General features: G+C 43.4%; 1 protein-coding gene and 1 long non-coding RNA gene across 2 annotated transcripts in view; one reads left to right on the plus strand and one right to left on the minus strand.

The window, feature by feature from the left end:
* LOC141083497 (solute carrier family 45 member 3-like) overlaps positions 1-15,099 on the plus strand; it is a 38,366-nt gene extending 23,267 nt beyond the window's left edge. The window contains exons 2-5 of the mRNA XM_073567794.1: positions 6,925-7,218; positions 8,743-9,564; positions 12,286-12,551; positions 14,138-15,099. Coding sequence (XP_073423895.1) covers positions 7,071-7,218; positions 8,743-9,564; positions 12,286-12,551; positions 14,138-14,593 — 1,692 coding nt within the window. The 5' untranslated portion in view covers positions 6,925-7,070 and the 3' untranslated portion in view covers positions 14,594-15,099. The remainder of the gene's footprint in view (positions 1-6,924; positions 7,219-8,742; positions 9,565-12,285; positions 12,552-14,137) is intronic.
* Positions 12,399-27,483, minus strand: part of LOC141083499 (uncharacterized) — a 70,213-nt gene continuing 55,128 nt past the window's right edge. The window contains exons 3-4 of the long non-coding RNA XR_012230734.1: positions 14,191-14,244; positions 12,399-12,532 (exon numbers count right to left, since the gene is read on the minus strand). This is a non-coding gene — a long non-coding RNA (uncharacterized lncRNA). The remainder of the gene's footprint in view (positions 12,533-14,190; positions 14,245-27,483) is intronic.

Consider the following 27,483-nt stretch of genomic DNA (forward strand, 5'->3'; position numbering starts at 1 on the left):
CAACAGTCTGCTACAGGTTTGTAATAGATTTTATGTTTGGACTTGAAAAAAGTTCCAGTTTACAAACTACAGGTGCTTCTCACAAAATTAGAATATCATCAACAAGCTAATTTATTTAAAATCATTTTTCACAGTGCTATGAGGGCATCATACTGTACGAAAGGGAATGTGCTGTGGGGACATCATACTGTGTGTGGGGAGCACTTTGGGAGCTCCACACACAGTATGATGTTCTTACAGTACCCATCCAGCCATAATAATAATAATCTTTATTTTTATATAGCGCTAACATATTCCGCAGCAATGTACAGACATTATCATCACTGTCCCTGATGGGGCTCACAATCTAAATTCCCTATCAGTATGTCTTTGGAATGTGGGAGGAAACCGGAGAACCCGGAGAAACCCCACGCAAACATGGATGCTTGTCCTTGGTGAGATTTGAACCCAGGACTCCACCATGCTGCCCATAGTATGATGCCCTCACAGCCCCATCCAGCTACATTATGATGCATCCACAGCCACCACACACAGTATGATGCTACACAGCTTCTCCACGCAGAGTATGATTCCCCTTAAGCCCCTCCAGACACAGTATAAAACTCTTACAGCCCCATCCACACACAGTATGATGATTTCACAGCCTCTCCACACAGTATGATGGCCCACAGCCTTTCCACACACAGTATGATGGCCCACAGCCACTCAACACACACAGTATGATGGCCCACAGCCTTTCCACACACAGTATGATGGCCCACAGCCTTTCCACACACAGTATGATGGCCCACAGCCTTTCCACACACAGTATGATGGCCCACAGCCTTTCCACACACAGTATGATGTCCCACAGCCTTTCCACACACAGTATGATGTCCCACAGCCTTTCCACACACAGTATGATGGCCCACAGCCTTTCCACACACAGTATGATGGCCCACAGCCTTTCCACACACAGTATGATGGCCCCACAGCCTTTCCACACACAGTATGATGGCCCACAGCCTTTCCACACACAGTATGATGGCCCACAGCCTTTCCACACACAGTATGATGGCCCACAGCCTTTCCACACACAGTATGATGGCCCCACAGCCTTTCCACACACAGTATGATGGCCCACAGCCTTTCCACACACAGTATGATGGCCCCACAGCCACTCCACACACAGTATGATGACCCACAGCCTTTCCACACACAGTATGATGGCCCACAGCCTTTCCACACACAGTATGATGGCCCCACAGCCACTCCACACACAGTATGATGGCCCACAGCCACTCCACACACAGTATGATGGCCCCACAGCCTTTCCACACACAGTATGATGGCCCACAGTCACTCCACACACAGTATGATGGCCCCACAGCCTTTCCACACACAGTATGATGGCCCACAGCCTTTCCACACACAGTATGATGGCCCACAGCCTTTCCACACACAGTATGATGGCCCCACAGCCTTTCCACACACAGTATGATGGCCCACAGCCTTTCCACACACAGTATGATGGCCCACAGCCTTTCCACACACAGTATGATGGCCCACAGTCACTCCACACACAGTATGATGGCCCCACAGCCACTCCACACACAGTATGATGGCCCACAGCCTTTCCACACACAGTATGATGGCCCACAGTCACTCCACACACAGTATGATGGCCCCACAGCCTTTCCACACACAGTATGATGGCCCACAGCCTTTCCACACACAGTATGATGGCCCACAGCCTTTCCACACACAGTATGATGGCCCCACAGCCTTTCCACACACAGTATGATGGCCCACAGCCTTTCCACACACAGTATGATGGCCCCACAGCCTTTCCACACACAGTATGATGGCCCACAGCCTTTCCACACACAGTATGATGGCCCACAGCCTTTCCACACACAGTATGATGGCCCACAGCCACTCCACACACAGTATGATGGCCCACAGCCTTTCCACTCTCAGTATGATCCCTTCACAGTCCCTCCACACACAGAATGATGCCCTCACATCCTATCCATATAAAGTTTGAAGCCCCCAAAACACCTACATTGAGAGAAGAACATTGAGAGAACTGGATGAAAATCTAGTGGGCACATGACTGCCAGTTTGCAAATTGTCAGTGGGAGTAATTCTGCCAGTGGACATTATGCACAGGAATCATTGTAGAAATTTAGTGAACACCCGGAAAACTGCTTTAATCAGATTTTTAAAGAATGGTAACTGAAGGTGGTGGTCGCTTTTTAAAGATTGCATGTACGTTTTTTTTCCATATCATAGAGATGTCTCCACCTTTCCACGCTTGCAATTTGCTTCTGTTGCGGTTTCTAAAGTCTTTGACCCTAATGACTTTTAAATACTCCAGTCAATTGCTCCACACCAGTAGAGACGCATTGGCTGGAGGGAACCAAGAAATACAGTAATGTCCTGTAGCAATCATTGACATCAGAACTTTGGCTTCTATCCATGGCCAACTTGAAGCGATTACTCACAAACCAACCACATAAAAACAACATTAACACCACGGAGAAGGACTTTTTTCTGACTTCAGATGTCATGGTGCTACTACAACCAGACAGACAGCATAAGGGATATGTTATGTCTTAAAAGGAATGTCCACCCTTGAACACGGCAGCATTTACACCAGATAAAGAACAATCCCGGTTTTGCCCGGAAAACCCCTTGAATCCGATCACAAAAGGAGCAGAGTTTAGAAAACTACGCCCAAATGTGACCATTTATGGGGCACTCCTGGTCATCGTGGTGGTGGTTCTTAAATTACCCAATTGTTGGTAAGTATCGGAGCACAGAGGTCAGCCATCTCCATCAATGTCAGACTTTGGAGTGACACCATGCATGCTAAACCGCCAATCCAATCAAATTGTGGTGAAGGAACCTTGGTCTTGTGATCATTGGGGGTCCTAATGATGGGAATCTAGCAATCAGCAACTTCTATTCTCTATGAATTAGTAATTTGTAAATGGGGCTCTGGAATTTGCACTTCATGGGAAGCTGTGGTTGACACATATGGAGAGTTGCTGGTATCGATACTAAAGTTTTGTACAAACTGACCAGCCTGAGATGGCTGATAACAGGGAGCAATAGATTGCATTCAACCGGATTGCAAATAGACTTGGCTATGAATTCAGCTAAAAAAAAAAAAAAGACTTCTTTTAGTTTTCTTCATTCCGTGGTGTATCGCTAGACCTTGTACATTCCTGGAGTATTTTCACTCACATGTGTAAGACAAGTCGGGTACAGAGTGTAACGTCTTTCCTGCGGACTGAGTGATGATTTTTAACCATTCGCCTCCTGGGAGTCATTTTACAGGATCAGGACGAGTCTGAAAACGAGGCTTTGTTGAGTTCTAGATCAGAGGGGATGGTCCTATACGCCCAAGGAAAAAACGTTAGTGGGGAAGCAGGAAAAACAAATTTATGTACAACTGATAGTTATTATCTACTAGATGGAGGCCCGATGCTATCGCATCTGGACGGCGGTGACGCCCTGATGGGGGCAGGCTTTGCCGCACTGAGAATCTGTCGTCCCCAAGCGTGCACCCCATCTCCAGCACAGGCCGCAAGCCGCGGTGTTTCCTGCCGGCTGTGACGGAGGTGGGTGGGCAGGCAGCGGCGGGTCTGGGGAGGGGGGCTGTGGGTCCGGGGGGGCCGACGGGGTGGCCAGCAGCGGCGGGTCCAGCGGTGGCGCCGGTTTTCGGGTCCGGTGGGGTGGCCAGCAGCGGCTGGTTCAGTGCCAGCAGGTCCAGCGGCGGGTGGTGTCCTGGCGGCAGCCAACCGGCAGGAAAGTCCGCGGCTTGCGGCCTGTGCACAGGCCGCAAGCCACGGTGTTTCCTGCCGGCTGTGACAGGTGGGCAGGTAGCGGCGGGTCTGGGAGGGAAGGTCCGGCGGGGTGGCCGGCAGCGGCGGTGTTCAGGTCCGGCGGGGTGGCCAGTGGCAGCGGTGGGGGGTTCTGCGGCGGCAGGTCCAGCGGCGGGTGGTGTCCTGGCGGCGGCCAGCCAGCAGGAAAGTCTGCGGCTTGCGGCCTGTGCACAGGCCGCAAGCTGCGGACTTTCCTACCGGCTGTGATGGAGGTGGGTGGGCAGGCAGCGGCGGGTCGGGCGGGGTGGCCAGCCGTGGTGGCTCCAGCGGCGGGTGGGGTCCTGGCGGCGGCCAACCAGCAGACAAATCCACGGCTTGCGGCCTGTGCACAGGCCGCAAGCCGCTGACTTTCCTGACGGCTGTGACGGAGGTGGCGGGCCGGCGGCGGCGGGGGTCCGGCGGCGATGGGGGGGTCCCAGCGGCGTCCCACTGGTGGTACTGTGGAAGGGCCTGGTAGCACCAGCGGGTGAAATATTGAAATACCCCTTACTTGGGTATTTCAATATGGCGTTCGGCGTACTTCCGGCCGTCGCGGTGGATTGTGGGATTCGGGGACATCCAGACGGAAATGAAAACGTTATAAGGCAATTATGTATATAGAAGGGCATTTATGAGATTCGGTGGTTAATATAGAGTCTCAAACTCATTCTCTCTGCCTCTGCCATTGTTGTAGGTGGGTGGTAAATGAAGGTTTGTAGGCCAAGTATCTCAGACATTGAATATGATTATGCCTCGCATTTGTCCCGACATGAGGAGAAGGATGAACATTGGCCATCATACCCAAGAAATATTATATATTTCTTTACAATATCAGTAAAGGTAGATGCCTACAGAAGATTATCAGAATTGATTGGAGTCATTTTTTTTATTCCACGGTATTGCTACATCTATGGTCAGGTTCCCTCAACTTGAAGGCCCATGGACAGCTGTATATCCTTACTGTATATGGATCTACAGATGTCCATGGTCCTTCTAGTTCAATCACCTACTGTATCTCTTGCTGTTAAGCACAAACTTGATGGAACTTATCAGAATGTAAAGATGGCCATAAACATAAGTTAATAGTGTAAAATATGTAAATGAAGCTAGTTTTCCAGACACCCTTCCATTAATTAGGTGGTCCGATTAGAAGAACCCAATTCCTTTGCCCTATAGGTTCCCTTGCTCCAAATTCCTCATCTGCTAGCCTGAGGAAAGAGAAGTTTCCCTTCAGAACCATAAATGACATGGTAACCCATTTAATTAATACTACATTTCCGTGATATCAGCTGGTCACGGTCACTGGGATCTACACAAAAATGAGTGTTTTCCTCATAGAACAATGTAACATCTATGCTGAATCCTTTCACTCCTGTTTCGGCCAACAGGCGACTCTGCGCCTTTGTTGCGGCTGACATGTGACAGTCCTATTTTATTCCTGGAACTTTTGGTGTTGCAAGATCATTGAGTTATGAGGTTAATTGTTTGGTTTTGATTACTCTTTTCTGAGAGCCCTTGATGGTGCTCTCTGCTATTTAAACCCCTGGGTCTCTGACTTCCACTGCCAGTCAATTAGTTCTGCTTACCTGGCTTGTAGCTCTAGTCCTTGCTCTTGTGTTGTCTTGATTTCTCAAATTTCATAACCTCAACTTGAATTTTGACCATAAGCTTTTTTTTCTGATTTTGTCCCTGACGTGACCTCTTGGCATTGACCCTGCATGGTGACCCTTCTTGCCTTCAATTTACTCCACTGGTCAGCAGCTGACTATAGCATCAGCCCTGGGGCCTCTGTGGGAGTCCAGATCCCTATACAATAATGAAGGCCAGAGCAACCACAGGAATTTGGTAAATGGATTGGATTGGGCTAAGTCCGTCTGTGGAAGCTCTATTAACAGCTGCCAGGCTTCCACGAACAGTGCAACCGTGACACAAGCCCTGTATCTTGTCTTCTTCATTCAGCAAACCGCGAAGGTCCTAGAAGTGGGGCCTACAGTAGTTGTACAGGATAGATCTTCTAAGAAGAGTCCTGGCAAGTCTCTTTAAAGGAGTTTTCCATGCAGACAATTTCTGTCAAAAACTCCTAAAAATGGTATATAATTGTAAAAGAAGTAATAATCACTAGAGTTGAGCGACTTTGGTCGGATCGGGTTTCGTGAAACCCGAATGAAACAAAATAAGTTTCAGATGAAACTCGTCCGACTAGAGCAAAAAAAGTCGGAGTTTCGTCCGACTTTTATTTCCCATTGACTTGCATTGGGGTCGGGTTTCGGACGAAACTCCGACTTTGCTTTGCTCTAGTCGGACGAGTTTCATCTGAAACTTATTTTGTTTCATTCGGGTTTCACGAAACCCGATCCGACCAAAGTCGCTCAACTCTAATAATCACATTTTCCAATCTCCTTCACTCCATTCCACAAATCTCCTACTAGACTATGTTCTTCCCGCTTTGCGTTCATGGAAATGTGACCTCTGCAACTGACACTGTCAGAAATTCTGTAGAATACCTTATATAAGGAGTAATGGACACATTAAGAATCAATGTTACCCCACTTCCCCAGTATCACACCAGACTATATTCTTCCTGTTCAGGTGTCTTCATGGACTTGTGACCTCTGCAACTGTCACTGACTGCAGCGGTAATATGCCACCACCACTTTAGTCACTAGTGCTTTGGATGATGGGCTGTAGCAATTACATGTCCATGTCAATATAAAGAAAAAAGAACATAGACCAACAGAAGAGTGGGGAAAAATCAGTAGCATGCGTATTACTACTTTTTATTATTTTATAGCTTTTTTATAGATAGGTATAAAAAATATAGGTATCTGGTCAACCTCTTCAACTATTTAATGTACCTCAAACCTAAACTGCAGCAGTTGGCATATGGTAGGCCATATGCTAATTGTCAAAAGTCTGGTACCAACAGATCCTGTTATGTAGATACATGATGCAACCTTGATCGTTGTCCCAGGTGGGACGTCTCTAAGTTTGGTTTGATATTTATTCTTGATCTTTTCTTTCACCATACTGTATATTGTGATCACCATCTTATTTGCACTTCTTTCTTTTGTAGCAAGTGTCATTGAGGATGGGGGCCCAAGAAGATCAAAGGGAGGCATCATCTTCAAAGACCGCTCTTCAGAGTTCTCCATCTCATACAAGGTCATTTGAGATTTTATACATTCGGCTCTAGACACTGGAGAGAGAGGGTCCTCAGACATGACGCCCTGCAGGTTGCAGTGGCATCTCGTCCTGTTAAACTTCATGACATGTGGCCTTGAAATTTGTGTGGCAGCTGGGATCACGTACGTCCCACCATTACTGTTGGAGGCAGGAGTGGAAGAGCAGTACATGACCATGGTTTTAGGTAAGGTACTATTAATCAACCACGATATTCTATTCTATATTGTATGTTTTTAAATCGATTCTTGTAAATCTTAGTGTGGAGCCATATGGCTTCCAGTAAAGCCCCCAACAATAATGTAAGTCATGTTTCAAGTCATGTTTCTTTGAGTAGTAGTAATAACCTCTGTCCCAATCTTTTCCTCAATTCTCTGACTCCAGATTTTAATTCATTATGATTGTCACTTGTATATCAGAACGCTCTTTGTCTCAGTCTTGTGGTTTGTGGTATTGGATGTCTGTTACGGTAATTTAACAGAAGCCCAAAAGAGCATAAGAAGTGTCTTTGAGGAGACCTCAGCTTTGGACGTAATGAAAGGAAGTGAAGTATTTCAGTTTAAGAATTTTAAAAGTGTGGGTTTTGTTTTACTTTTTTTTATTTAGAGGTGGAGGTAAAATTTCGATTAGACTAACCATTAAATTGAAATATGTTGTCCTACCGTGACCTCAGGCATCACTGAGTGTTCTGTAATGGGAAATGAATATTGACTTCTTCTGTACAAACTTCACGATTCCAAAGGCAGAAGCCATAAAGTGGTCGTACACATTAGATTAATTTAAACCAAATCTGAAGATTATTGCAGTTTTGGCCGACCCATCTAAAAGTGTAGATGTTCAGCCCTCATTGATTCAGTGTATGTTGAGAGGACTAAAACCAAAATGGCCACACATATTAAATTTTAACAATCCTTTTGTTATCAAGAGAAATAAATCAGTGGTGTCTGGCAGCTGCTCGTTCTTTCCTCATTGGAAACATGGAGCACTCGTGTGTATGGGATGATGAGACAACAGCTTTGAAGGTCTATGGCTGCATATAGAAATACTTGGACTGAGAAAGGCCCCAGACCCAGTGATATCACTTAGTGTAAAGTGATGAGCCAATCAAGCAACCAAACTACAGCAATTTAGAAGAGGGTTCACTTTTGGAAGCCAATTTCTGTGTGATGCGAATGAAGGGGTAAAGGTCACCTATTGAAGGGTTAAGGTTCTCCGTACACAATAGACTAACATCGAACGAATCTGCAGATATCGTCCAGCTCATCTCTGATATCAATGGGCTAATGTGTAGAGTAACAGACTGTGTCGGTGGAGATAAGAATCCGGCATGTCCAATTTTGGGCTGCTGATCCTTTTGTTCTTGGAGAGATAGGCCGCCACGACTCTCGTAGAGAACACAATGAGCGCTCCCGTGTATGGAGGAGTTGGACCTCGGGAGTGATAGCTGCCGGCCACACGATCAGACTATGTATTCTATATGGGACTGCTAATGAGAGTAATGTAATATATCGTGAAGCTTTTTCTGAAGACCATCACTTTGAAAAAAAAACCATCCCAAATTGAGTGTAGATTAATAAATGCTTTGTATTTTAAGTATATTGACCCCCTTTTTTAAGAGGACCACCCATTTAGAAGAATTACCGTAATCACTAGGCAGGAATTTGTTTTGTGTGTCGATCAGTAATTATTTTTTCAACATTTTCTCGTTCAGGTATTGGACCTGTCCTTGGACTAATCCTTGTACCGTTGATCGGATCAGCTAGTGACAATTGCCAAAGTAACTATGGTGGGAGACGCCCGTTCATCTGGCTGCTATCCCTTGGTGTCCTCCTGTCACTCTTCATTATTCCTCATGCAGACTCTTTGGCTTCCTACTTTTCCTACGGTGGGAATAGTGTCCATATTTTTTTCCTGATTTTCGGTGTGGGATTACTAGACTGTTGTGTACAAGTCTGCTTTACCCCACTAGAAGCTCTTCTCTCCGACCTCTACCATGACAATGAAGATTGTGGTCAAGCCTTCGCCATGTTCTCATTAATGATCAGCGTTGGTGGTTGCATTGGCTATTTACTGACCTCGGTTAACTGGAATTATACGTACATGTCACTTTACCTTGGCGGACAAGATGAGTGCTTGTTCCTATTATTGGCTGTAATATTTGTGATAAGCGTCGTTGTAACGATGAAGACGGCAGAAGAACATGGGCATGGCCAACAAGCCTTGGACCTCAAACCTTCTGTGACCTCTCTGTCCTTGACCAGAGGATGTTGTATACCAAAATGGAAGCTACGTTCTTGGAAATGCAACCCAATTATTTGCTTGTTGAGCCTTTGCTGGTCCCTTACCCCCAGGATTTATCACAGTTACTGTCGCATCCCGGCGGTTATGAAACAGCTGTGTGCGGCTCAGTTATGTAGCTGGATGGCTGTTATGTCTTTCATGTTATTCTACACAGATTTTGTTGGTGAAGGTCTATATAAGGGTATTCCAAGTGCTGCTCCCGGGACCGAGTCGAGAATTCGATACGATGAAGGTATGGACATTTTATGTTTATGGTGTTTATAGGGCTCTTCAATACAGTTCTATACCCCACAATGTCCGAATTCCAACTATTGGGACAATTAAAGCACATTTAGTCAATAGATATTGGAATTAAAATAAGTTCCACTATTCAATGTGTTAATAAAAAATGTTCCTGTGCTGAGATAATCTTATAAATGTGCCCCTGCTGTGTACTGTGTAATGGCTGTGTCTGACCGTACAGGAACATGGTCTGAACGTACCACAGCTCCTGAGCAGGGGAGGATGCAAAAGTATACAGACAGGACGACATCAGATCGAAGATGCTGCTTTCTGTGAGGTAAAACATTTCCCTACCTGTTTATAAATAATGTTTTACCTCATAGAAAGAATCACCTGTGATCGCATGCTGTCCTGTGTGTATACTCTCTTTTGCGTCCTCCCTGGCCAGGAGCTTTGGTCTGATCGGACCATGTTCCTGCACATTTAGACACATCCATTTTACAGGGGCACATTTATAAGATTATCTCAGCACAGGAACATTTTTTATTAACACGTCCAATTGTGGAACTTATTTTTATTCCAAGATCTATTGATTGAAATTAACTATGTTTGTGGAGGAAACACCTTTAAGTCCCACCCCATTTTATGTAAATCTTGACAAGCCCCACCTCTTTGGGGGGGTTTTGTGTCTTTTTTTTTTAGACAGCCCCACCAAAAAAGGGACTGTTGGAAGGCAATCTGGTTTATTATAATCTATTCTTTTTGTGACAGATTGCACAGATGTAGCTTTTTGGCCTGATGCTCACTTGCCATTTAGTATTGCAGTCTTTTTTTTGAAGGGGGGGCGGGGCTATGATGCGCAGCATTGGGTTCTTCTCTTCACCCTTTTTAGTTATACCACTGATGGACTATTTCCATCAGGCTCAATCTTTTTAAGTACGCACTATAAACGGACAGCTGGGAACTATCCAGGGATATGTATAATTATGCCAAATGTTAAGCCGCTCTCTGTCCACTTAATTCTGGCACACACTGGATACCCTTATGGGCTATAATGATTAGTGGTATTTCTAGAAGTGATTTGTTTCCATAGATGATCTCCGACATGTTTTTAGTTATTATTTTTTAAATTTAAACTTAAATTTATAATTAAACTTTTTACATTAAATTCACATTTAAGGGATTCTTAGCTAAAAGAATTTTACTTAAATTTGCAGTTATTAGAGAGGAGCGAATAAATTAGCTGGACGCTGACCCAGCGGCAAGGTTGGCACTCCGAGGCCGCTGGATGGTAGCCCTATCTGGCAGGAACGCCAACTCCTCTTTTGATTAGCCAGCCTTTCTTGGATGTCGCGTCAGGCCGGTTAATCAACAGAGGAGATGGAGAAGCCGGCAGGTAGGAGGCAGCCCTGGATTCTTGCTTATCTATAGTAATTCTGCATCTCACTAATATAGTTCAGGTCTGAAAGTTTCCACAAACAAGCCCTATTCCCGATAAGTCCACTTCCGGTTTATGCCCAAAACCAAGACAAGGCGCGTGACTGGAGCTGTGTTTGAATGGTTCTGGCTGGTGGGACATTTTAAACACAAAGCCAACCCCCTTTTTGTATACGCCAGAGAAGGGGTCTGGCTTAGCTAATAAAATAAGCCATGAATCATCCACCAGGAAATGCTGTCCTGTATCGGACACAAACATGAAGAGGACCAGCTTCAAATTTAGGCAAATTTCAGTACTTATTATTGAGCTGGAAAACTCCTCCAAAGTAATCGTTCTCCACCCCGACGAGTTCACGAAAAGTCATACCGACCTAAAAGAAGGATGTGATCATCTGGAATTGCCCATTCTTTCATAGGCATCACCACAAACCTAAAGTTTCCTGACAATGGGTGGTCCTGCTTGCTGACGGTATCCACTTGGAAATACGGGCTGCTTCGTCCATGGTCAAACAGGTCTTGGAGCCAATATTGGCTCAGGTCATTATTAGTTATTTTTTAATCTCACGGTCCCTGTTATCAGCCATATCAATCAGGGAAGAGGCTGACAGTAGTGGTCTGATAATTAAAGGGTTTTACTTTGCTCTATTCAGAGGTCCCTGGTCCAGAGCTTCATCTCCTCCTAAGCTTTTGGTGTCTGTTATTGTCTGCAGTCCTCATGTCGCATCAGCAGCGCTGCTACCAATCACTGATTGGCTGCAGCACCTTTTATGTCACGTCAGGCTATAACAAATACCAGAAGCAATGGCAGAGAATCAAACTGCAGCCTAGTGACGGCGGAGGTTATCGGAAACTGGAAAACCCTTTTAAGTACCAACGTTCCTGTCCCTTTTAACCTGCTAGACGAAATCTTGGGGATTTTTGAAGTAAGCCATTTTTCTTCAAATTATTTTTATTAATTTTTAAAGGGATCAGAAATGACTCACTTTCATGTAAGCCGTTTTTAAGTGACCAACCACCTTCTGGTCTAGAAAATGTTGTATGAGGGACGTCTGTGGCACCCACCAACGGGAATTCACTCACCAATGGGAATTATGGATGACTAGTCCAACATTTTCCTATTCCCACAAAAAATATAAGGTTGTAGAATAATAAAATAGGAACTTAGGAAAGATTTATCAGCATGACATCTGTTAAAAAGCAGCTTAAAATAAGCTGTTAAAAAAAATCTCCCAAAAAATAGACCTTCTTACGGAAATAGATCGCTTCTTCAAGCTGACCATTTACTATCTCACAGGGATTCGCATGGGAAGTCTTGGCCTTTTCCTCCAGTGTGCAACGTCGACCTTCTTCTCCATGATCATCAACAAGCTCGCCAAGCAGTTTGGGTCTCGGAAAGTGTATCTGTCCAGTATGATCACCTTCACCTCTTCTGCCCTCATTATATGCCTGTCGCAGAACATCCTCATAGTCACCTTCATGTCTTCGTTAACCGGATTTGCCTACGCCACCCTACAGACGTTGCCATATACCTTGATATGTCTCTATCACAAGGAGAAAGAAGTAAGTCAAAATGTGGTAATAATTAGTTTATTGTTGGAAAACCAGCCTAGGACTAAATCTGTGTTGAGACCTTAAATGGTTCTGTACCCATCACCCAAGTTTTTTTTGGGGGGGAATTACGATGAATCTAAATGAAAAATGAAGTACCTTTACAAAAACTGCTCCTATGAAGCCTAAGTAGAGCCACTAGACCATTTCCTAATTTATTTGGGTTTCATGACCTTAAGCCCATATGTGGTGATAAAGGGCTATTCCCGTCTCAGGAATCCACCCCTGGGACCAGGAACCTACAAGTGTAGAGCTGGGCCACACCCTCTAGTCAGCCATGTCACTAGGCGGGCTGCGGGCTCGCTCAACACAAGTGTATGGAGAATGAGGCTGCGCCCACTGGCCGGGAGTATGTATAACTCATACATACCATCTGGTTCCAGGTCTGAAACCGGCGAATCCCCACAGCTCACAGTGCGTGTGCTGGGGGGATTCATAAGTCTGCAGTCAAGTGACTGCAGATTTATTGATTTGGACCAGACAACCCCTTTAATTATCCCACCCAAAAAAACAGTGGTTATTACAGTGTGCATGTTATAACTAATCACTTTTCAAAGCCACTGGCAATCTGTCTTCCTGTTTTGACCAAGTTCTTTAGTCTTCAGGATTTGGAATTTTTAGTTGCTTCTTGGCCTACAAGCGCAGTTTTTGCTTTTCAGTTGCCTGGAAAGATATTTGTATAATGAGAAATATCTTTTTTGTGTGAATGAGCCAAGTATACCAATAGAAAAAATATATCTGAAAATTCATCTGTGGAAGAGTCAAACGGCCGTATAACTCGGGTGAGGATTGCAACTCAGTCTCGGACCGGCCGGCTGCTCTTCCCACCCGAGCATGACAGCTGCATAGCAATACATGCTATCACGATCCCGTCGGGAGAGTCGACAGCCAGTCCGAGCATTGCGTTGTGATCCTTATCCGAATTATATGGTGTCTGACTCTTCCTTAATGAGGGCAAAATGTTCCTGTTGTGTTGCCGTCTTTAGCTCAAGACCAATCCAAGCTGCGGTGTGGTCAACTGCATTAGAGGTTTGAGAGATGGTGGAGTAGAAAAAGTGAAAAAATTGACCTAAAGGGTGACAAATCCAACTGGGGTCGTGGTACTACTCCACCACTTGCATCCATAACCTTAGCAATGGTGGAATACAAGTGCAGAGGAGATAGTAAGGCTTCATTCAGACGTGCGTTTTGCTCACGTACGAGAAAAACTGACAAATTTTGATTAGTGAAATCAGTCCAATTTTTTTTCAAGGACCCATAGACTTGCATTGCCAATTTTGATCTGACACTTGGATCAAAATCGGACATGGCTCTGATATTTAACGCGGACCAAGAAAGAAGTTCGGACATGTACACATCTGGGCATAAATATTTCCGAATTTACAAATTTGAAATGTCAAACCAACATCTTATATCTAAGGGCAGCTTGAGATCTGCAACTTGAACCAAAAGCTAAATTTCTTTTTTAATCCGCAAGACTTTATAAGATGTGAATATATTAATGTGACCATGAATAATAAGGATGTGTTTCTCCGTAGGTATTTATGCCAAGACCGTCTCTGCCAAACGTCCAGAAAGAGAAAATTCTTACCAAAGAAGCGGTAAACTTTTCACCAATTATACCGAGCAGCCACCAAAATGGAACCTACAAGCACAAAGGACACAATAAAGAAGAAATGATATGTATAACTGAAGAAATGGATACATACACTCCATCTGAAGACTACTACCCCACAGACAACACTAGCCAGGTGGCCAACCGAGATGACAATTCTAGTAAAAACCTTTACGCAAAGAGAGGGATCGGCCTTGACTTTGCGACTCTTGACAGCACCTTTCTCCTGTCTCAGGTCTTTCCGTCCCTCTTCATGGGCATGTTTGTACAAATGATGGAAAGTGTTACAGTCTACATCGCCTCTTCTGTTGTTTTTGGAGTATTTGCCATATATTTAGCCAACCGTGTTGTTTTTGACCAAAAAGACATGCGAACATGAAAAATATAAAATCTCAACAGTGAAAAAGAAGACAATGAAAATGTTGTTTACAGTGTTTACGTTTACAGCCATAGATGTTTCTCTGTAATTTTTGTTTTACCGTTTGTTGCTCGCTATCACTGAAACTGCTCCATTTTCTACTTTTTATCTATTCTTTTCTTATTTTCCACATCACTTTTTTACTTTTATCTTACCTCCTGTATTCCTGTATTTTTCCTTCTCTAATCCATATTTCCTTATTCATTCTCACTTTTTCCTACCTTTCTTTTTTAATTTTTCTTCCCCTTTCATTCAACCATCTTTCTTGTCATTTTCCCCTCTTTCTCGCTTTCAGGGGAGAAAGGGGAGTCTCACTTGCTTTCCCCTCTTTCCACCTTTCCTCTCTCTCTCGCTTTCCCCTCTCACTCGCTTTCCCCTCTCTCACTTGCTTTCCCCTTTCTCACTTGCTTTCCCCTCTTGCACTCGTTTTCCCACTCTCACTCGGTTTCCCCCTCTCACTCCCTTTCCCCTCTCTCACTCGCTTTCCCTTCTCACTCGCCATCCATTCTCCCTCCCTTTCCCCTCTCTCACTCACTTTCCCTTTTCACTCGCTTTCCATTCTCACTCCTTTCCCTTCTCACTGACTTTAACCTCTCTCACTCACTTCCCCTCTCTCACTCGCTTTCCCATCTCACTCACTTTTCCTCTCTTGATTTCTTTTCTTTCTCAATTTTTCCTCTCAATTTCCCTTTTCTCCTGATTTTCCCTGTTTCTCTTGTTTTTTCTTTTCTTTTTCCCCTTTCCTCTTGTTCGTTCTTTCTATTTTTTCTCATTTTTTTTCTTACCTCTTATTGTTTTTTTCTGTTTTTTTTCCTCATCCTCTTAGTTTTTTCTTTCCTTGATTTTTTTTTCCTTTCCTCTTGCTTTTTTCTTTTTCTCTTGTTTTTTTTACTTCCTTTCCTCTTCAGTTTTTTTTCTTTCCTCTTATTCTTTCCCTTTCCTCTTGTTTTTTTTTATTTCCTTGTCTTTTTTTCCTTTCCTCTTGTTCTCTTTTTTTTCCCCCCTTCTTTTTTTTTTTTCCTTTCCTCTCAATTTTTTCCCCTTTTTCTTTGTTCCGACCAAGTGAAAATGATTAAAGGGAATACAATCTTTCTGTAGCAGCCGTAAAACATTAGAAATGCTATAACGATGTAAGTTTACTACACACCATTCTTGTGAGGAAAGAGAATAATTAATGAAGAATGAATCCGTAAAATAAAAACTTAAGATAAGCTGTTACAAATATGGACCCCCAGTATTTACGGTGAAGGACCTAAAACTAAAGCAAGTAAAGGAAATGGAAGGATTTTTTTTTTTTGGACCAAGAGAAATCTTATGTTCCTGATTCTCAGAAGAACATAAATTAATATTAAAAACAAAGCACAACTTCTAAAAATTCAGATGTAAATGCAGGAATGTGAAAACTAAAAATCCACAGTCCATAATATAATGAAAAAAAAAAAATAAACATTGTAATAATTTTTTATATAGGAATATAATTTATTTTTTTCTGATTATTGGAAATATTTAACACGATGTACTGTATAACTACTTATAAGGAATATTAACTACTGTTACCGAATCAGCCTTTTAGATTTTTTGCTACAACATAAAAGAAAAAAGCTGCTAGCTTTGTTTTTTTACTGTACTTTGGGAATTTAAATATTAGTTTTATATATGTTTTTCCAAAAGATTTTAGTAGTGAAAACTTTAAGCACCTTTATAGTGTGTAGGCAGCCATATTATGGTCCAACCCCAAAAGCCTGATAAATAAGGTCTGTTCTTGAAGCCACATTTCCATTTTGGCTTCCTCTCGGATACTTACTATGCACATAAGTCCATATCTGCATAAGGAGTAATCTGGAGGTGCTGCGTCGTTCTCTTTGAAGGTACTTGCGCAAGTTTCATCCTAGGAAGCTCCATTAGTTTTATTTGGTGCCTGTTTGGATGCCAGTGCCTTTTAAGCCCACCATACATACTGGATGGCTGTTGTACGAACGATGCTTTGGCCGATTATTCGGCCAACTGCCATCTCGGCCATCTCTCCCATTCACAAGAGCGCTCATTCTTCCAGGCGCTATTGTGTTCTTTATGAGAAAGCCACCGACAGACCTCTCAAAGCAATTGGCAGTCCAAAACTGGACATGCCCCATTGACATCTGCCAGAACAATCAGTTGACCAGTGCCCCATACACATTACAATATCACCCAAATCTGTCGATATCGATGGGTGCAGCCGACATTACTCAAATGTGAATGTGTGGCTTTAAGCCCGGCAATTCTCCCGACCCACAAAGAATTGGTCATTCTTCTAATGTTTCCAAGAACATATTTGATGGCATCATATGTCAAAGTCCAGATTTTACCATTCGTGAAGGACTATACTGCTATCTAAAGGTACTTATTGTTTTTTTAGGGAAACAACCCAAAATCTATCAATCTACACTTGACCATACATACAAGAGAGGTGTTGGTCAACCAGATATTTATCTTGATGCCACCAAAAATACACGTGGTTGGCATTTTTATGGTGCAGTCAAGAGAAATATCTGTTTGGTAGGGAGAAGAGAATATTTTATCCCTCACGGGAATTACGATGTTGATTTCCAACTGGGTTGTCCTTCTTTTCCTCAACATCTGTTGTCATAGAGTTGAGAGGCTCCGGTTGGCTAAAGTATGTGTTCCAACATCTTTTCAATTCTATGGCTAGCATAAGACTTTGCCTACAAGGCCATATTTCATCTCAAGCTGCTTGTATATTCTGAAGAATCGTAGATTCAAACAAAAAAAAACTAGAACAAACTTAGTCGAAAGTCAACTCATAGCCAGTGTCAGACTGAAGAACATTGGGCCCACTGGAGGATTTGATTCTGATGGCCCACCTTTCCTCCTCCACTGAAGAACCCAATAGTATCTGCAAGGTTTGCACTATGAATTCTCCTGAAGGAGAAGCCAGGGCCCACCAGAGGATTCTCCAGTTCTCTGGTGGGCCAGTCCAACCCTGCTCATACCATAAGTCCTTGAGATGTACATTTTTTATTGAGCTGCTATCTCTAGGAAAGCTTGGCATCAACCAAGTATGCTTGAGGTTCTGAAGGACACATCTTGCCATGGTGTGTTAGGAGAGAATGGGAAAATGTCTCACTACATAACTGGACCAATTTGTCATTCAGGATGCCATTAACAGTGGGTGACAACTCATGCGGTAGCTGGAATGAAGTCCATATTGGTTGTCACCCTATTTTTCCAAAAGTTGAGTAACTGTCTACACCAAATTATTGGAATTTTCCTTTTATTGGGTTTTCCGGATCAGACAACGCTTGGCTGATCCTTGTCTAGTTTGTTCACTTGCTGACAACATTTAGCTGCATAATTATTGACAGCCTTCATTGTCATTGAAATCCGAAGCCTTCTAATAATGTTTTTCCTAAGTGCCTGTACTTTTAATGTTTTTTTACATAAGAAAATATTCTATTTAAGTGGGAGTGTTAGTTACTGTTGTAATTTCAGAAATAATTTATACTTTTAGAATTTTTTAACTTTGACGCAGTTATCGTGTAAATAATTTGTATACATATTGTCATAAAACTCATTTCAATAAATTATTTCTTTGATGCTTTTATTAATTCCTATTCTCTTGTGTCCTTCGTACCAAATGTCCCTGTAATGTTATTTAAGTTTTAATATTCTGTATACTAAATTCCCAAAGTGAAAAAGGGTGAAATCAGATCTGTCCTATTTCTGTATATTTTAGGACTGATATAAGAACAGTATCATCACATAGGTCTCCTTGGCCATTTTCATCATCGACTAAATAACATACTTGCATAGTAAACAACAACACAGAATGTATTTCATCCCTGGAGCCAGAGGGAGTTAGGATTAGAGAAACTTGATGTAGCAAGGTAGGACAACTGTATTACAAAAATTGTGTAGAATGGCTGTGTTCACATTTCAGTATCTAACAAAGGCAATAACCACTGATTGATTAGTCACAGAAAGATCCATCATTAAAATTTATTCAGTGTTTTACATCTTTCTCTCCCTATCTCTATAGCTAATGAGTGAGCTGTGACATCATCTCACTGTCCAGATTGACTACAAAATGGCTGCTGCATTTCCTGCTTCTGCTTTCATACTGGCTATGATAGTCCCTCCTGAATGGCTGTGCCATACCACGTAATGTGATAGCTGTAAGGTATTTTGACAAAGCCTGTCCAGAGAATTAACAAGTGTAAAATGCAATTTAGGGGATGGACTCAAAGAGAATCACATATTGTTCAAATTAGCTGAATTCCTAAAAATTAATTTTACATTGAATTGATTTGCTCATCTCTACATCCGTACCATGGAGGTTGGCCATGGAGCTTCCAAGGGTGTCCTTGGAGAAAGTGGTCCCCGCTCTGGTTGGTACCATCTCCTTTGCTTTTAGATGCATAGGACCTGGACTCTCCTTTTCCAGAGGAACTTTAGCAAATAGATGAATGGAGAATTGGTTCAAGACCGATGGAAATTGGAGAGAGAAAGCAGCAGGAAGCCCGGAATTGTAATGTTGATGGTGGGTGTCCATTCTGATTGATAAGGAACATGGGGGTTAGTGTTGGGTGCCAAGAAGCCACTTTACCTTGTACTTAGATACATGGCTAGGGTGGAGAACAAAATTGCCCCAGCTGAAGAAATACTGATTATTTTATAATGCTGTCTAATAATTATAGTAACATTCTATACATAGTATTACTACTATCTGTAGAAGTTGTGAGCCATTAAGGACTCACCTTCTCCGATAACTTTCAGCCTACAGAGAAAACCACAGATTATATTTTATAAATGAATGGGATTTCTTGTATACTATTTGTGATCCTAAAGATGTCCGGCGCCGGTATTCACAACCATAGTAATCTAAATATACCCTATGGAATGAGCGCTTATCATTTCAGGGTATTATTAGATGTGAGAATCACTGTATTTAAAGGATATCAAATGCATTTCAGCAGGACCGAAATTCAGCATTTATTTTTGTATTCTAGGTTCTGATACGGATATACACTTATGTGAAAGTTTTTAAAATATATTTAATAGCCATCATTAAAAAATGACCTATTATGAGGTTTTTGTTTTAAATTTATTTTTTAAAATATTTTTGGCAGTCTCCCCCCCCCCCCCCCCATATAACGGTCTGTATTAAAAATAAAAAATAGAAAATCTTGCAATTCCCATACTGGCCACCGGGCTTTTTTTTTAAATTCTATCTTCCTGTTGTTTCAGGAAATTGACATGTACATTAGCAGCAAATGTTATTAATTGAAGTGTCTAATGAGCGTGTGCAAAAATTACTGTGCTGGAAGAGGAAAACACCTATTGTGATCGGTGGATCCTGTGTTGATGTCCTTGTCCCCACCTTCAGATGTATTGATTATTATCAACAAGAAACCAGGACTGCGGCTGCTCTGACTTCCTCTTGATGTTCGATTTATCTGAAGGCGGGGATAGCGACACTGGCTCTGATTGAGAGCAGGACTCATGTGAAATAACAATCTCTCATGAGCCCCAGGAATGCATGTGCTGATAACACTGGAATGGCATGGGAGTGGAGTACAGGTGTTTTTATTTTAACGGGACCAAACAAGTAGTGGAAACTTGCTGGTGCCTGTAAATCACTTTTCACCTTTGCTGTACAGACTTAGACTGGGTGCGCAGAGTCATCTCATTACATTTTATAACAGGTGTATTGCATTGCTGAATACCTTAGTAAATGGAAAAGTAGCCATGGAAAGTCTTATTTCCGCTGATAAAAAGTGTCAAGGATCTTCCGACCAATGAAAATGTCTTGTTAAAAGACAAAGGGTTGGAAAAATGGCCAAAGAATCATGGGTATGCAGATAAAAACAAACTCCAGGCTTTTCTTTAGTGGAAATCTAACATACGGTTCCAGAGATACGGGCAGTTTTGTTTCACGTTACTATTTATGATTTTTTTCAAGGGGCCGGGGCTCACATGGTTCTTTGGGGGTGTGTCTTTAGGCTACTCTGAATAATTAAAATGTGAGCCACGCCCCCTCTGTAAAGACCATACCAGTTATCACTGAATAAAAAGGGCTATACCTCTGGAACCGAATGGCGGATTTAAAAAAAGAAAAATACTGAGTACTCGGGAGAAGCGAGACCTTATTACATGTCCACTTTAAAGGACCAAGCTCTGATCATGTATCTTATAATACTCAGTCCCACCATTATGATTCCTCCGCCCTGTAATATTAGATACGGAGTATTGTGAAACGTTACTCATAGTCTATGTCTAGCAGGGCAAAACTGTCAGGAATGTGACTGTAATATTATTTTCAGAGATTGTTTCATGAAGTCCTTTAAATAAAACAACCAATGGATAAGTCATGTTCTGTCTTATACGGTGATTTGGGCTGTATTATAATTATTTTGATACAGAATTATGAACAAACATGATATAACATTCTCCCTTTCTTAGATAAAGACATGGATATACTACAAAGGGTGTTGGTAATTTTAAGTATCTTTTAGAGATTCTGGGTAAAATGTCTATTCATTGTATCCGGAGGCCCATAAGAGGCGCATTTATAGATAGTGATTTTTTTTTCTCCATGAGTTTTGGACATATTTAGGATTTTCTTGGAAAAATGGTTAACTTTTTGACCACTGTAACTTTTTTGGAAATGAATATTCCATTTCTTTTGAAGAATGACTTTTTTTTTTGCCATTTATGTCACATAATTGATACTCCACCAACACCAATCGAGTGGGTGGTGACCATAAAACCATTGGGGAGGATCATGGTTTCTCTAATGAGAAATGATTACACAAGCAGCTGGGCACTTGGTTCCTTCCTTTTGAGGTCATCCTGTTTCCAAAAAAACAAGGGGCTGTTGTTTTCCAACTGATGTGAATCATATTGCCAAAATGCCTAATTGCCGTATGACAAACACCCATGGCTGTTCCCTTCTAAAAAATATGCAATTTGTGGTTTGGTCTTATTTTTACTTTTTTTTCTAATATTGGTGAGGCTAAAATTCTCAGGATACCAGAGGAGAGATAAACTAGTTCTTCTCAACAATGTTAAATATGCTGTAGTTCCCAATTCTGCTTTCCTGGTATCCAGTCTTTTTTAGGTCTCCTATAAATCTAATGATCGAGTAAATTTGTAACTAGCTATACTGGGCCATTTTAGAGACATTGTTAATGCTCCTCTCACTTTTTTCCCCACCCATTTTTTATTTTTTTGCTCCACCCACTCTTCCATTTTTTTGCCCCCCCCCCCCCACACACACACACACACTTTCTGTTTTTGGAAGTGTAATATTTTGTACTATCCTTTGAGTTTAGTCTTTATAATGATTCTGATTAGATGGATTTGTATAACATACATTTTAACCCTTTAAGTGTCTGATAGATGCCCATCCCACCTCTGGGACCTCCACCTATCTACAAAACAGGTATTCCCAGATTTTCTGTTCCAATTTATCACTGCACTACTCCTGTATTGTGCATATTATGCTTGTCAGTGTATTCCAGGACCTAGCAAGAGTACAAATATAGTGGCCCTGGAGGCCTTTCTTTGGATCCTGCCTGACATGATGACCAATCAACACCAAACAATCATATTGGGGGAGTTGCAATGGGAGAAATGTTCACCTGGTTTAGAAGAGTTATCACCAATCCCAACAAGTGCAGAGAAGTTTAGGCAGTATGTTACAGATAATAATTGCTGTTAATGGCACACACTCAATTCCACGATTTCCAGATGGAGTCAGGCCACTGCCCTTCTAGGTCTCAGTGAGATTAAAGTGCGTAGAAGCACACCATGTGACTGCCTTTGAGTTTGCACACCATGTGACTGCACTTGAATTCTTAGAAATGGTGGGAGGCTTAGTGCTGCTTGATCTCTTCTCCTCTACTTTTAGATTGTGAGAACCTGTTCAGAAAGCTCCTCCCCCGAGGAACTGCATTACTGCCAAACAGGGAGGTGAAGAATAAGAGCAAACATTATAAAAGGCTGAGAAGTGAAAATAAAACACCAGGCTTCATGTCATATTTGGTAAGTCTAGCATTACAATCGGATATTGGCCCCCTTTGCTCTAAGAAGCCCAATGTCTTCAGCTCCGAATATACTTTAGGTACCTGGAGTCACAAAGAAATCTGAGGCCCAAAATAATGACCTCTCACTTGAGCCAACCCTTTCCGACTACCATCCATTTTGAAGATATGTCCTCTCCACTGGTGTAACTTGAAGCTCAGGGACCCGATTGCAAAATCTCCAACTGGGCCACCAACTATCAGAGGTTTTTAATAGTACTGGTCTTCTCAAATGCCCCAAAAGGACCTTTTGGACCTCCCCTAAACCCATTATAGTCACCCCTGGATCCTCTGTGTTGAAAAGAATGCTAACTGTAACCTATGAAGTCTCGTTACATTTTTGGTAAAATGTTCATTTCTTGATGAAGGTGTTTGTAATTTACCTCTACGGTCTACATTCTCTTTGGCATCTATTTTAGAGTAACGACAAGTGTTGGGTGTTTAGGAGCCCCCAAAACGTTTCACTTTCCCTTCTGATAAATTCCTGTGGGTACCCGCTTTTTCTTACAGCAAGGATCTTGAGAAGCTTGTTCTAAAAGCATCCCGGTCTAAGGTTTCTACGCCTTAATTCAAGCAGCAGATGTTTTTGCTGTGAATGTAACTTTGACCCACAGAAAATACTTCTTCTATATACGCTTTATATGACTAGAAATAGACGTGTTTACATAGAAAGCTATGAGTTCTATTCAAATGCAGCAATTGGTTATATTTCTTAAGATTCTAAGACCAGGTTGGCTCATCACACCAACATGTAAAATTAAAATCGGACCAAAAATGTTCATCAATGAGTCAAAGAGTTGGGCTCCAATCAGCATTGAAATGGTAAAACACGTTAATTTGTGGTGTCGCCTCTGAAAGTTTAATGACCTTCAATATGGCTGAGATTGCACAGGAATTTTTGTGTTTGTTAGGGCTAAAGTGTTTTTGCGTGGTTTGTATGGCAGAGCCGTTTTCCACCTTGAGTCACTGGGTAAGTCTCTCTCTCCTGTAAAGTGTAAGCTCTTATAGTCAGTGGGGTCCTCGTCTCTCTCCTGTAAAGTGTAAGCTCTTATGGTCAGTTGGGTCCTCTCTCTCCTGTAGAGTGTAAGCTCTTATCGTCAGCGGGGTCCTCTCTCTCCTGTAGAGTGTAAGCTCTTATGGTCAGCGGGGTCCTCTCTCTCTCTCCTGTAGAGTGTAAGCTCTTATCGTCAGCGGGGTCCTCTCTCTCTCTCCTGTAGAGTGTAAGCTCTTATGGTCAGTGGGGTCCTCGTCTCTCTCCTGTAGAGTGTAAGCTCTTATGGTCAGTGGGATCCTCTCTCTCCTGTAGAGTGTAAGGTCTTATGGTCAGCGCGGTCCTCTCTCTCCTGTAGAGTGTAAGCTCTTATGGTCAGTGGGGTCCTCTCTCCAGTAGAGTGTAAGCTCTTATGATCAGCGGGGTCCTCGTCTCTCTCCTGTAGAGTGTAAGCTCTTATGGTCAGTGGGGTCCTCTCTCTCTCCTGTAGAGTGTAACCTCTTCAGGTCAGCGGGGTCCTCTCTCCTGTAGAGTGTAAGCTCTTATGGTCAGTGGGGTCCTCTCTCTCTCCTGTAGAGTGTAGCCTCTTATGGTCAGCAGGGTCTTCTCTCTCTCCTGTAGAGTGTAAGCGCTTATGGTCAGCGGGGTCCTCTCTCTCTCCTGTAGAGTGTAAGCTCTTATGGTCAGTGGGGTCCTCTCTCTCCTGTAGAGTGTAAGCTCTTATGGTCAGTGGGGTCCTCTCTCTCCTGTAGAGTGTAAGCTCTTATGGTCAGTGGGGTCCTCTCTCTCTCCTGTAGATTGCAAGCTCTTATGCTCAGTGGCGTCCTCTCTCTCTCCTGTAGAATGTAAGCTCTTATGGTCAGTGGGTCCTCTCTCTCCTGTAGAGTGTGTACTCTTATGGTCAGTGGGGCCTCTCTCTCCTGTAGAGTATAAGCTCTTATGATCAGTGGGGTTCTCTCTCTTTCTCCTGTAGAGTGTAAGCTCTTATGGTCAGTGGGTCCTCTCTCTCCTGTAGAGTGTAAGCTCTTATGGTCAGTGGGGTCCTCGTCTCTCTCCTGTAGAGTGTAAGCGCATATGGTCAGCGCGGTCCTCTCACTCCTGTAGAGTGTAAGCTCTTATGGTCAGTGGGGTCCTCTCTCTCTCCTGTAGAGTGTAAGCTCTTATGGTCAGCGCGGTCCTCTCACTCCTGTAGAGTGTAAGCTCTTATGCTCAGTGGCGTCCTCTCTCTCTCCTGTAGAACATAAGCTCTTATGGTCAGTGGGTCCTCTCTCTCCTGTAGAGTGTGTACTCTTATGGTCAGTGGGGCCTCTCTCTCCTGTAGAGTATAAGCTCTTATGGTCAGTGGGGTTCTCTCTCTTTCTCCTGTAGAGTGTAAGCTCTTATGGTCAGTGGGTCCTCTCTCTCCTGTAGAGTGTAAGCTCTTATGGTCAGTGGGGTCCTCGTCTCTCTCCTGTAGAGTGTAAGCGCTTATGGTCAGCGCGGTCCTCTCACTCCTGTAGAGTGTAAGCTCTTATGGTCAGTGGGGTCCTCTCTCTCTCCTGTAGAGTGTAAGCTCTTATGGTCAGTGGGATCCTCTCTCTCCTGTAGAGTGTAAGCTCTTAAGGTCAGTGGGGGTCCTCTCTCTCTCTCCTGTAGAGTGTAAGCTCTTATGATCAGCAGGGTCTTCTCTCTCTCCTGTAGAGTGTAAGCTCTTATGGTCAGCGGGGTCCTCTCTCTCCTGTAGAGTGCAAGCTCTTATGGTCAGTGGGGTCCTCTCTCCTGTAGAGTGTAAGTGCTTATGGTCAGCGCGGTCCTCTCTGTCCTGTAGAGTGTAAGCTCTTATGGTCATTGGGGTCCTCTCGCTCTCTCCTGTAGAGTGTAAGCTCTTATGGTCATTGGGGTCCTCTCGCTCTCTCCTGTAGAGTGTAAGCTCTTTTGGTTAGTGGGGTCCTCTCTCCTGTAGAGTGTAAGCTCTTATGGTCAGTGGGGTCCTCTCTCCTGTAGAGTGTAAGCGCTTATGGTCAGCGCGGTCCTCTCTGTCCTGTAGAGTGTAAGCTCTTATGGTCATTGGGGTCCTCTCGCTCTCTCCTGTAGAGTGTAAGCTCTTATGGTCAGTGGGGTCCTCTCTCTCTCCTGTAGAGTGTAGCCTCTTATGGTCAGCAGGATCTTCTCTCTCTCCTGTAGAGTGTAAGCTCTTATGGTCAGCGGGGTCCTCTCTCTCTCTCCTGTAGAGTGTAAGCTCTTATGGTCAGTGGGGTCCTCTCTCTCCTGTAGAGTGTAAACTCTTATGGTCAGTGGGGTCCTCTCTCTCCTGTAGAGTGTAAGCTCTTATGGTCAGTGGGGTCCTCTCTCCTGTAGAGTGTAAGTGCTTATGGTCAGCGCGGTCCTCTCTGTCCTGTAGAGTGTAAGCTCTTATGGTCATTGGGGTCCTCTCGCTCTCTCCTGTAGAGTGTAAGCTCTTATGGTCAGTGGGGTCCTCTTTCTCTCCTGTAGAGTGTAGTCTCTTATGGTCAGCAGGGTCTTCTCTCTCTCCTGTAGAGTGTAAGCTCTTATGGTCAGCGGGGTCCTCTCTCTCTCCTGTAGAGTGTAAGCTCTTATGGTCAGTGGGGTCCTCTCTCTCCTGTAGAGTGTAAGCTCTTATGGTCAGTGGGGTCCTCTCTCTCTCCTGTAGAGTGTAGCCTCTTATGGTCAGCAGGGCCTTCTCTCTCTCCTGTAGAGTGTAAACTCTTATGGTCAGCGGGTCCTCTCTCTCTCTTGTAGAGTGTAAGCTCTTATGGTCAGTGGGGTCCTCTCTCTCCTGTAGAGTGTAAGCACTTATGGTCAGTGGGGTCCTCTCTCTCTCCTGTAGATTGTAAGCTCTTACGCTAAGTGGCGTCCTCTCTCTCTCCTGTAGAATGTAAGCTCTTATGGTCAGCAGGGTCCTCTCTCTCCTGTAGAGTGTAAGCTCTTATGGTCAGCAGGGTCTTCTCTCTCTCCTGTAGAGTGTAAGCTCTTATGGTCAGCGGGGTCCTCTCTCTCCTGTAGAGTGTAAGCTCTTATGGTCAGTGGGGTCCTCGTCTCTCTCCTGTAGATTGTAAGCTCTTACGCTCAGTGGCGTCCTCTCTCTCTCCTGTAGAATGTAAGCTCTTATGGTCAGTGGGGTCCTCTCTCTCCTGTAGAGTGTAAGCTCTTATGGTCAGTGGGGTCCTCTCTCTCCTGTAGAGTGTAAGCTCTTATGGTCAGTGGGGTCCTCTCTCTCTCCTGTAGAGTGTAGCTTCTTATGGTCAGCAGGGTCTTCTCTCTCCTGTAGAGTGTAAGCTCTTATGGTCAGCAGGTCCTCTATCTCTCCTGTAGAGTGTAAGCTCTTATGGTCAGTGGGGTCCTCTCTCTCCTGTAGAGTGTAAGCTCTTATGGTCAGTGGGGTCCTCTCTCTCTCCTGTAGATTGTAAGCTCTTACGCTCAGTGGCGTCCTCTCTCTCTCCTGTAGAATGTAAGCTCTTATGGTCAGCAGGGTCCTCTCTCTCCTGTAGAGTGTAAGCTCTTATGGTCAGCGGGATCCTCTCTCTCTCCTGTAGAGTGTAAGCTCTTATGGTCAGCGGGGTCCTCTCCTGTAGAGTGTTAGCTCTTATGGTCAGCGGGATCCTCTCTCTCTCCTGTAGAGTGTAAGCTTTTACAGTCAGTGGGGTCCTCTCTTTCTCTCCTGTAGAGTGTAACCTCTTATGGTCGACGCGGTCCTCTCTCTCCTGTAGAGTGCAAGCTCTTATGGTCAGTGGGTCATCTTTCCTGTAGAGTGTAAGCTCTTATGGTCAGCGGGATCCTCT

Source organism: Dendrobates tinctorius, unplaced genomic scaffold (assembly GCF_039654945.1).
Source record: "Dendrobates tinctorius isolate UK_male_01 unplaced genomic scaffold, ASM3965494v1 ptg000020l, whole genome shotgun sequence".
In the NCBI taxonomy this organism is placed as follows: domain Eukaryota; kingdom Metazoa; phylum Chordata; class Amphibia; order Anura; family Dendrobatidae; genus Dendrobates; species Dendrobates tinctorius.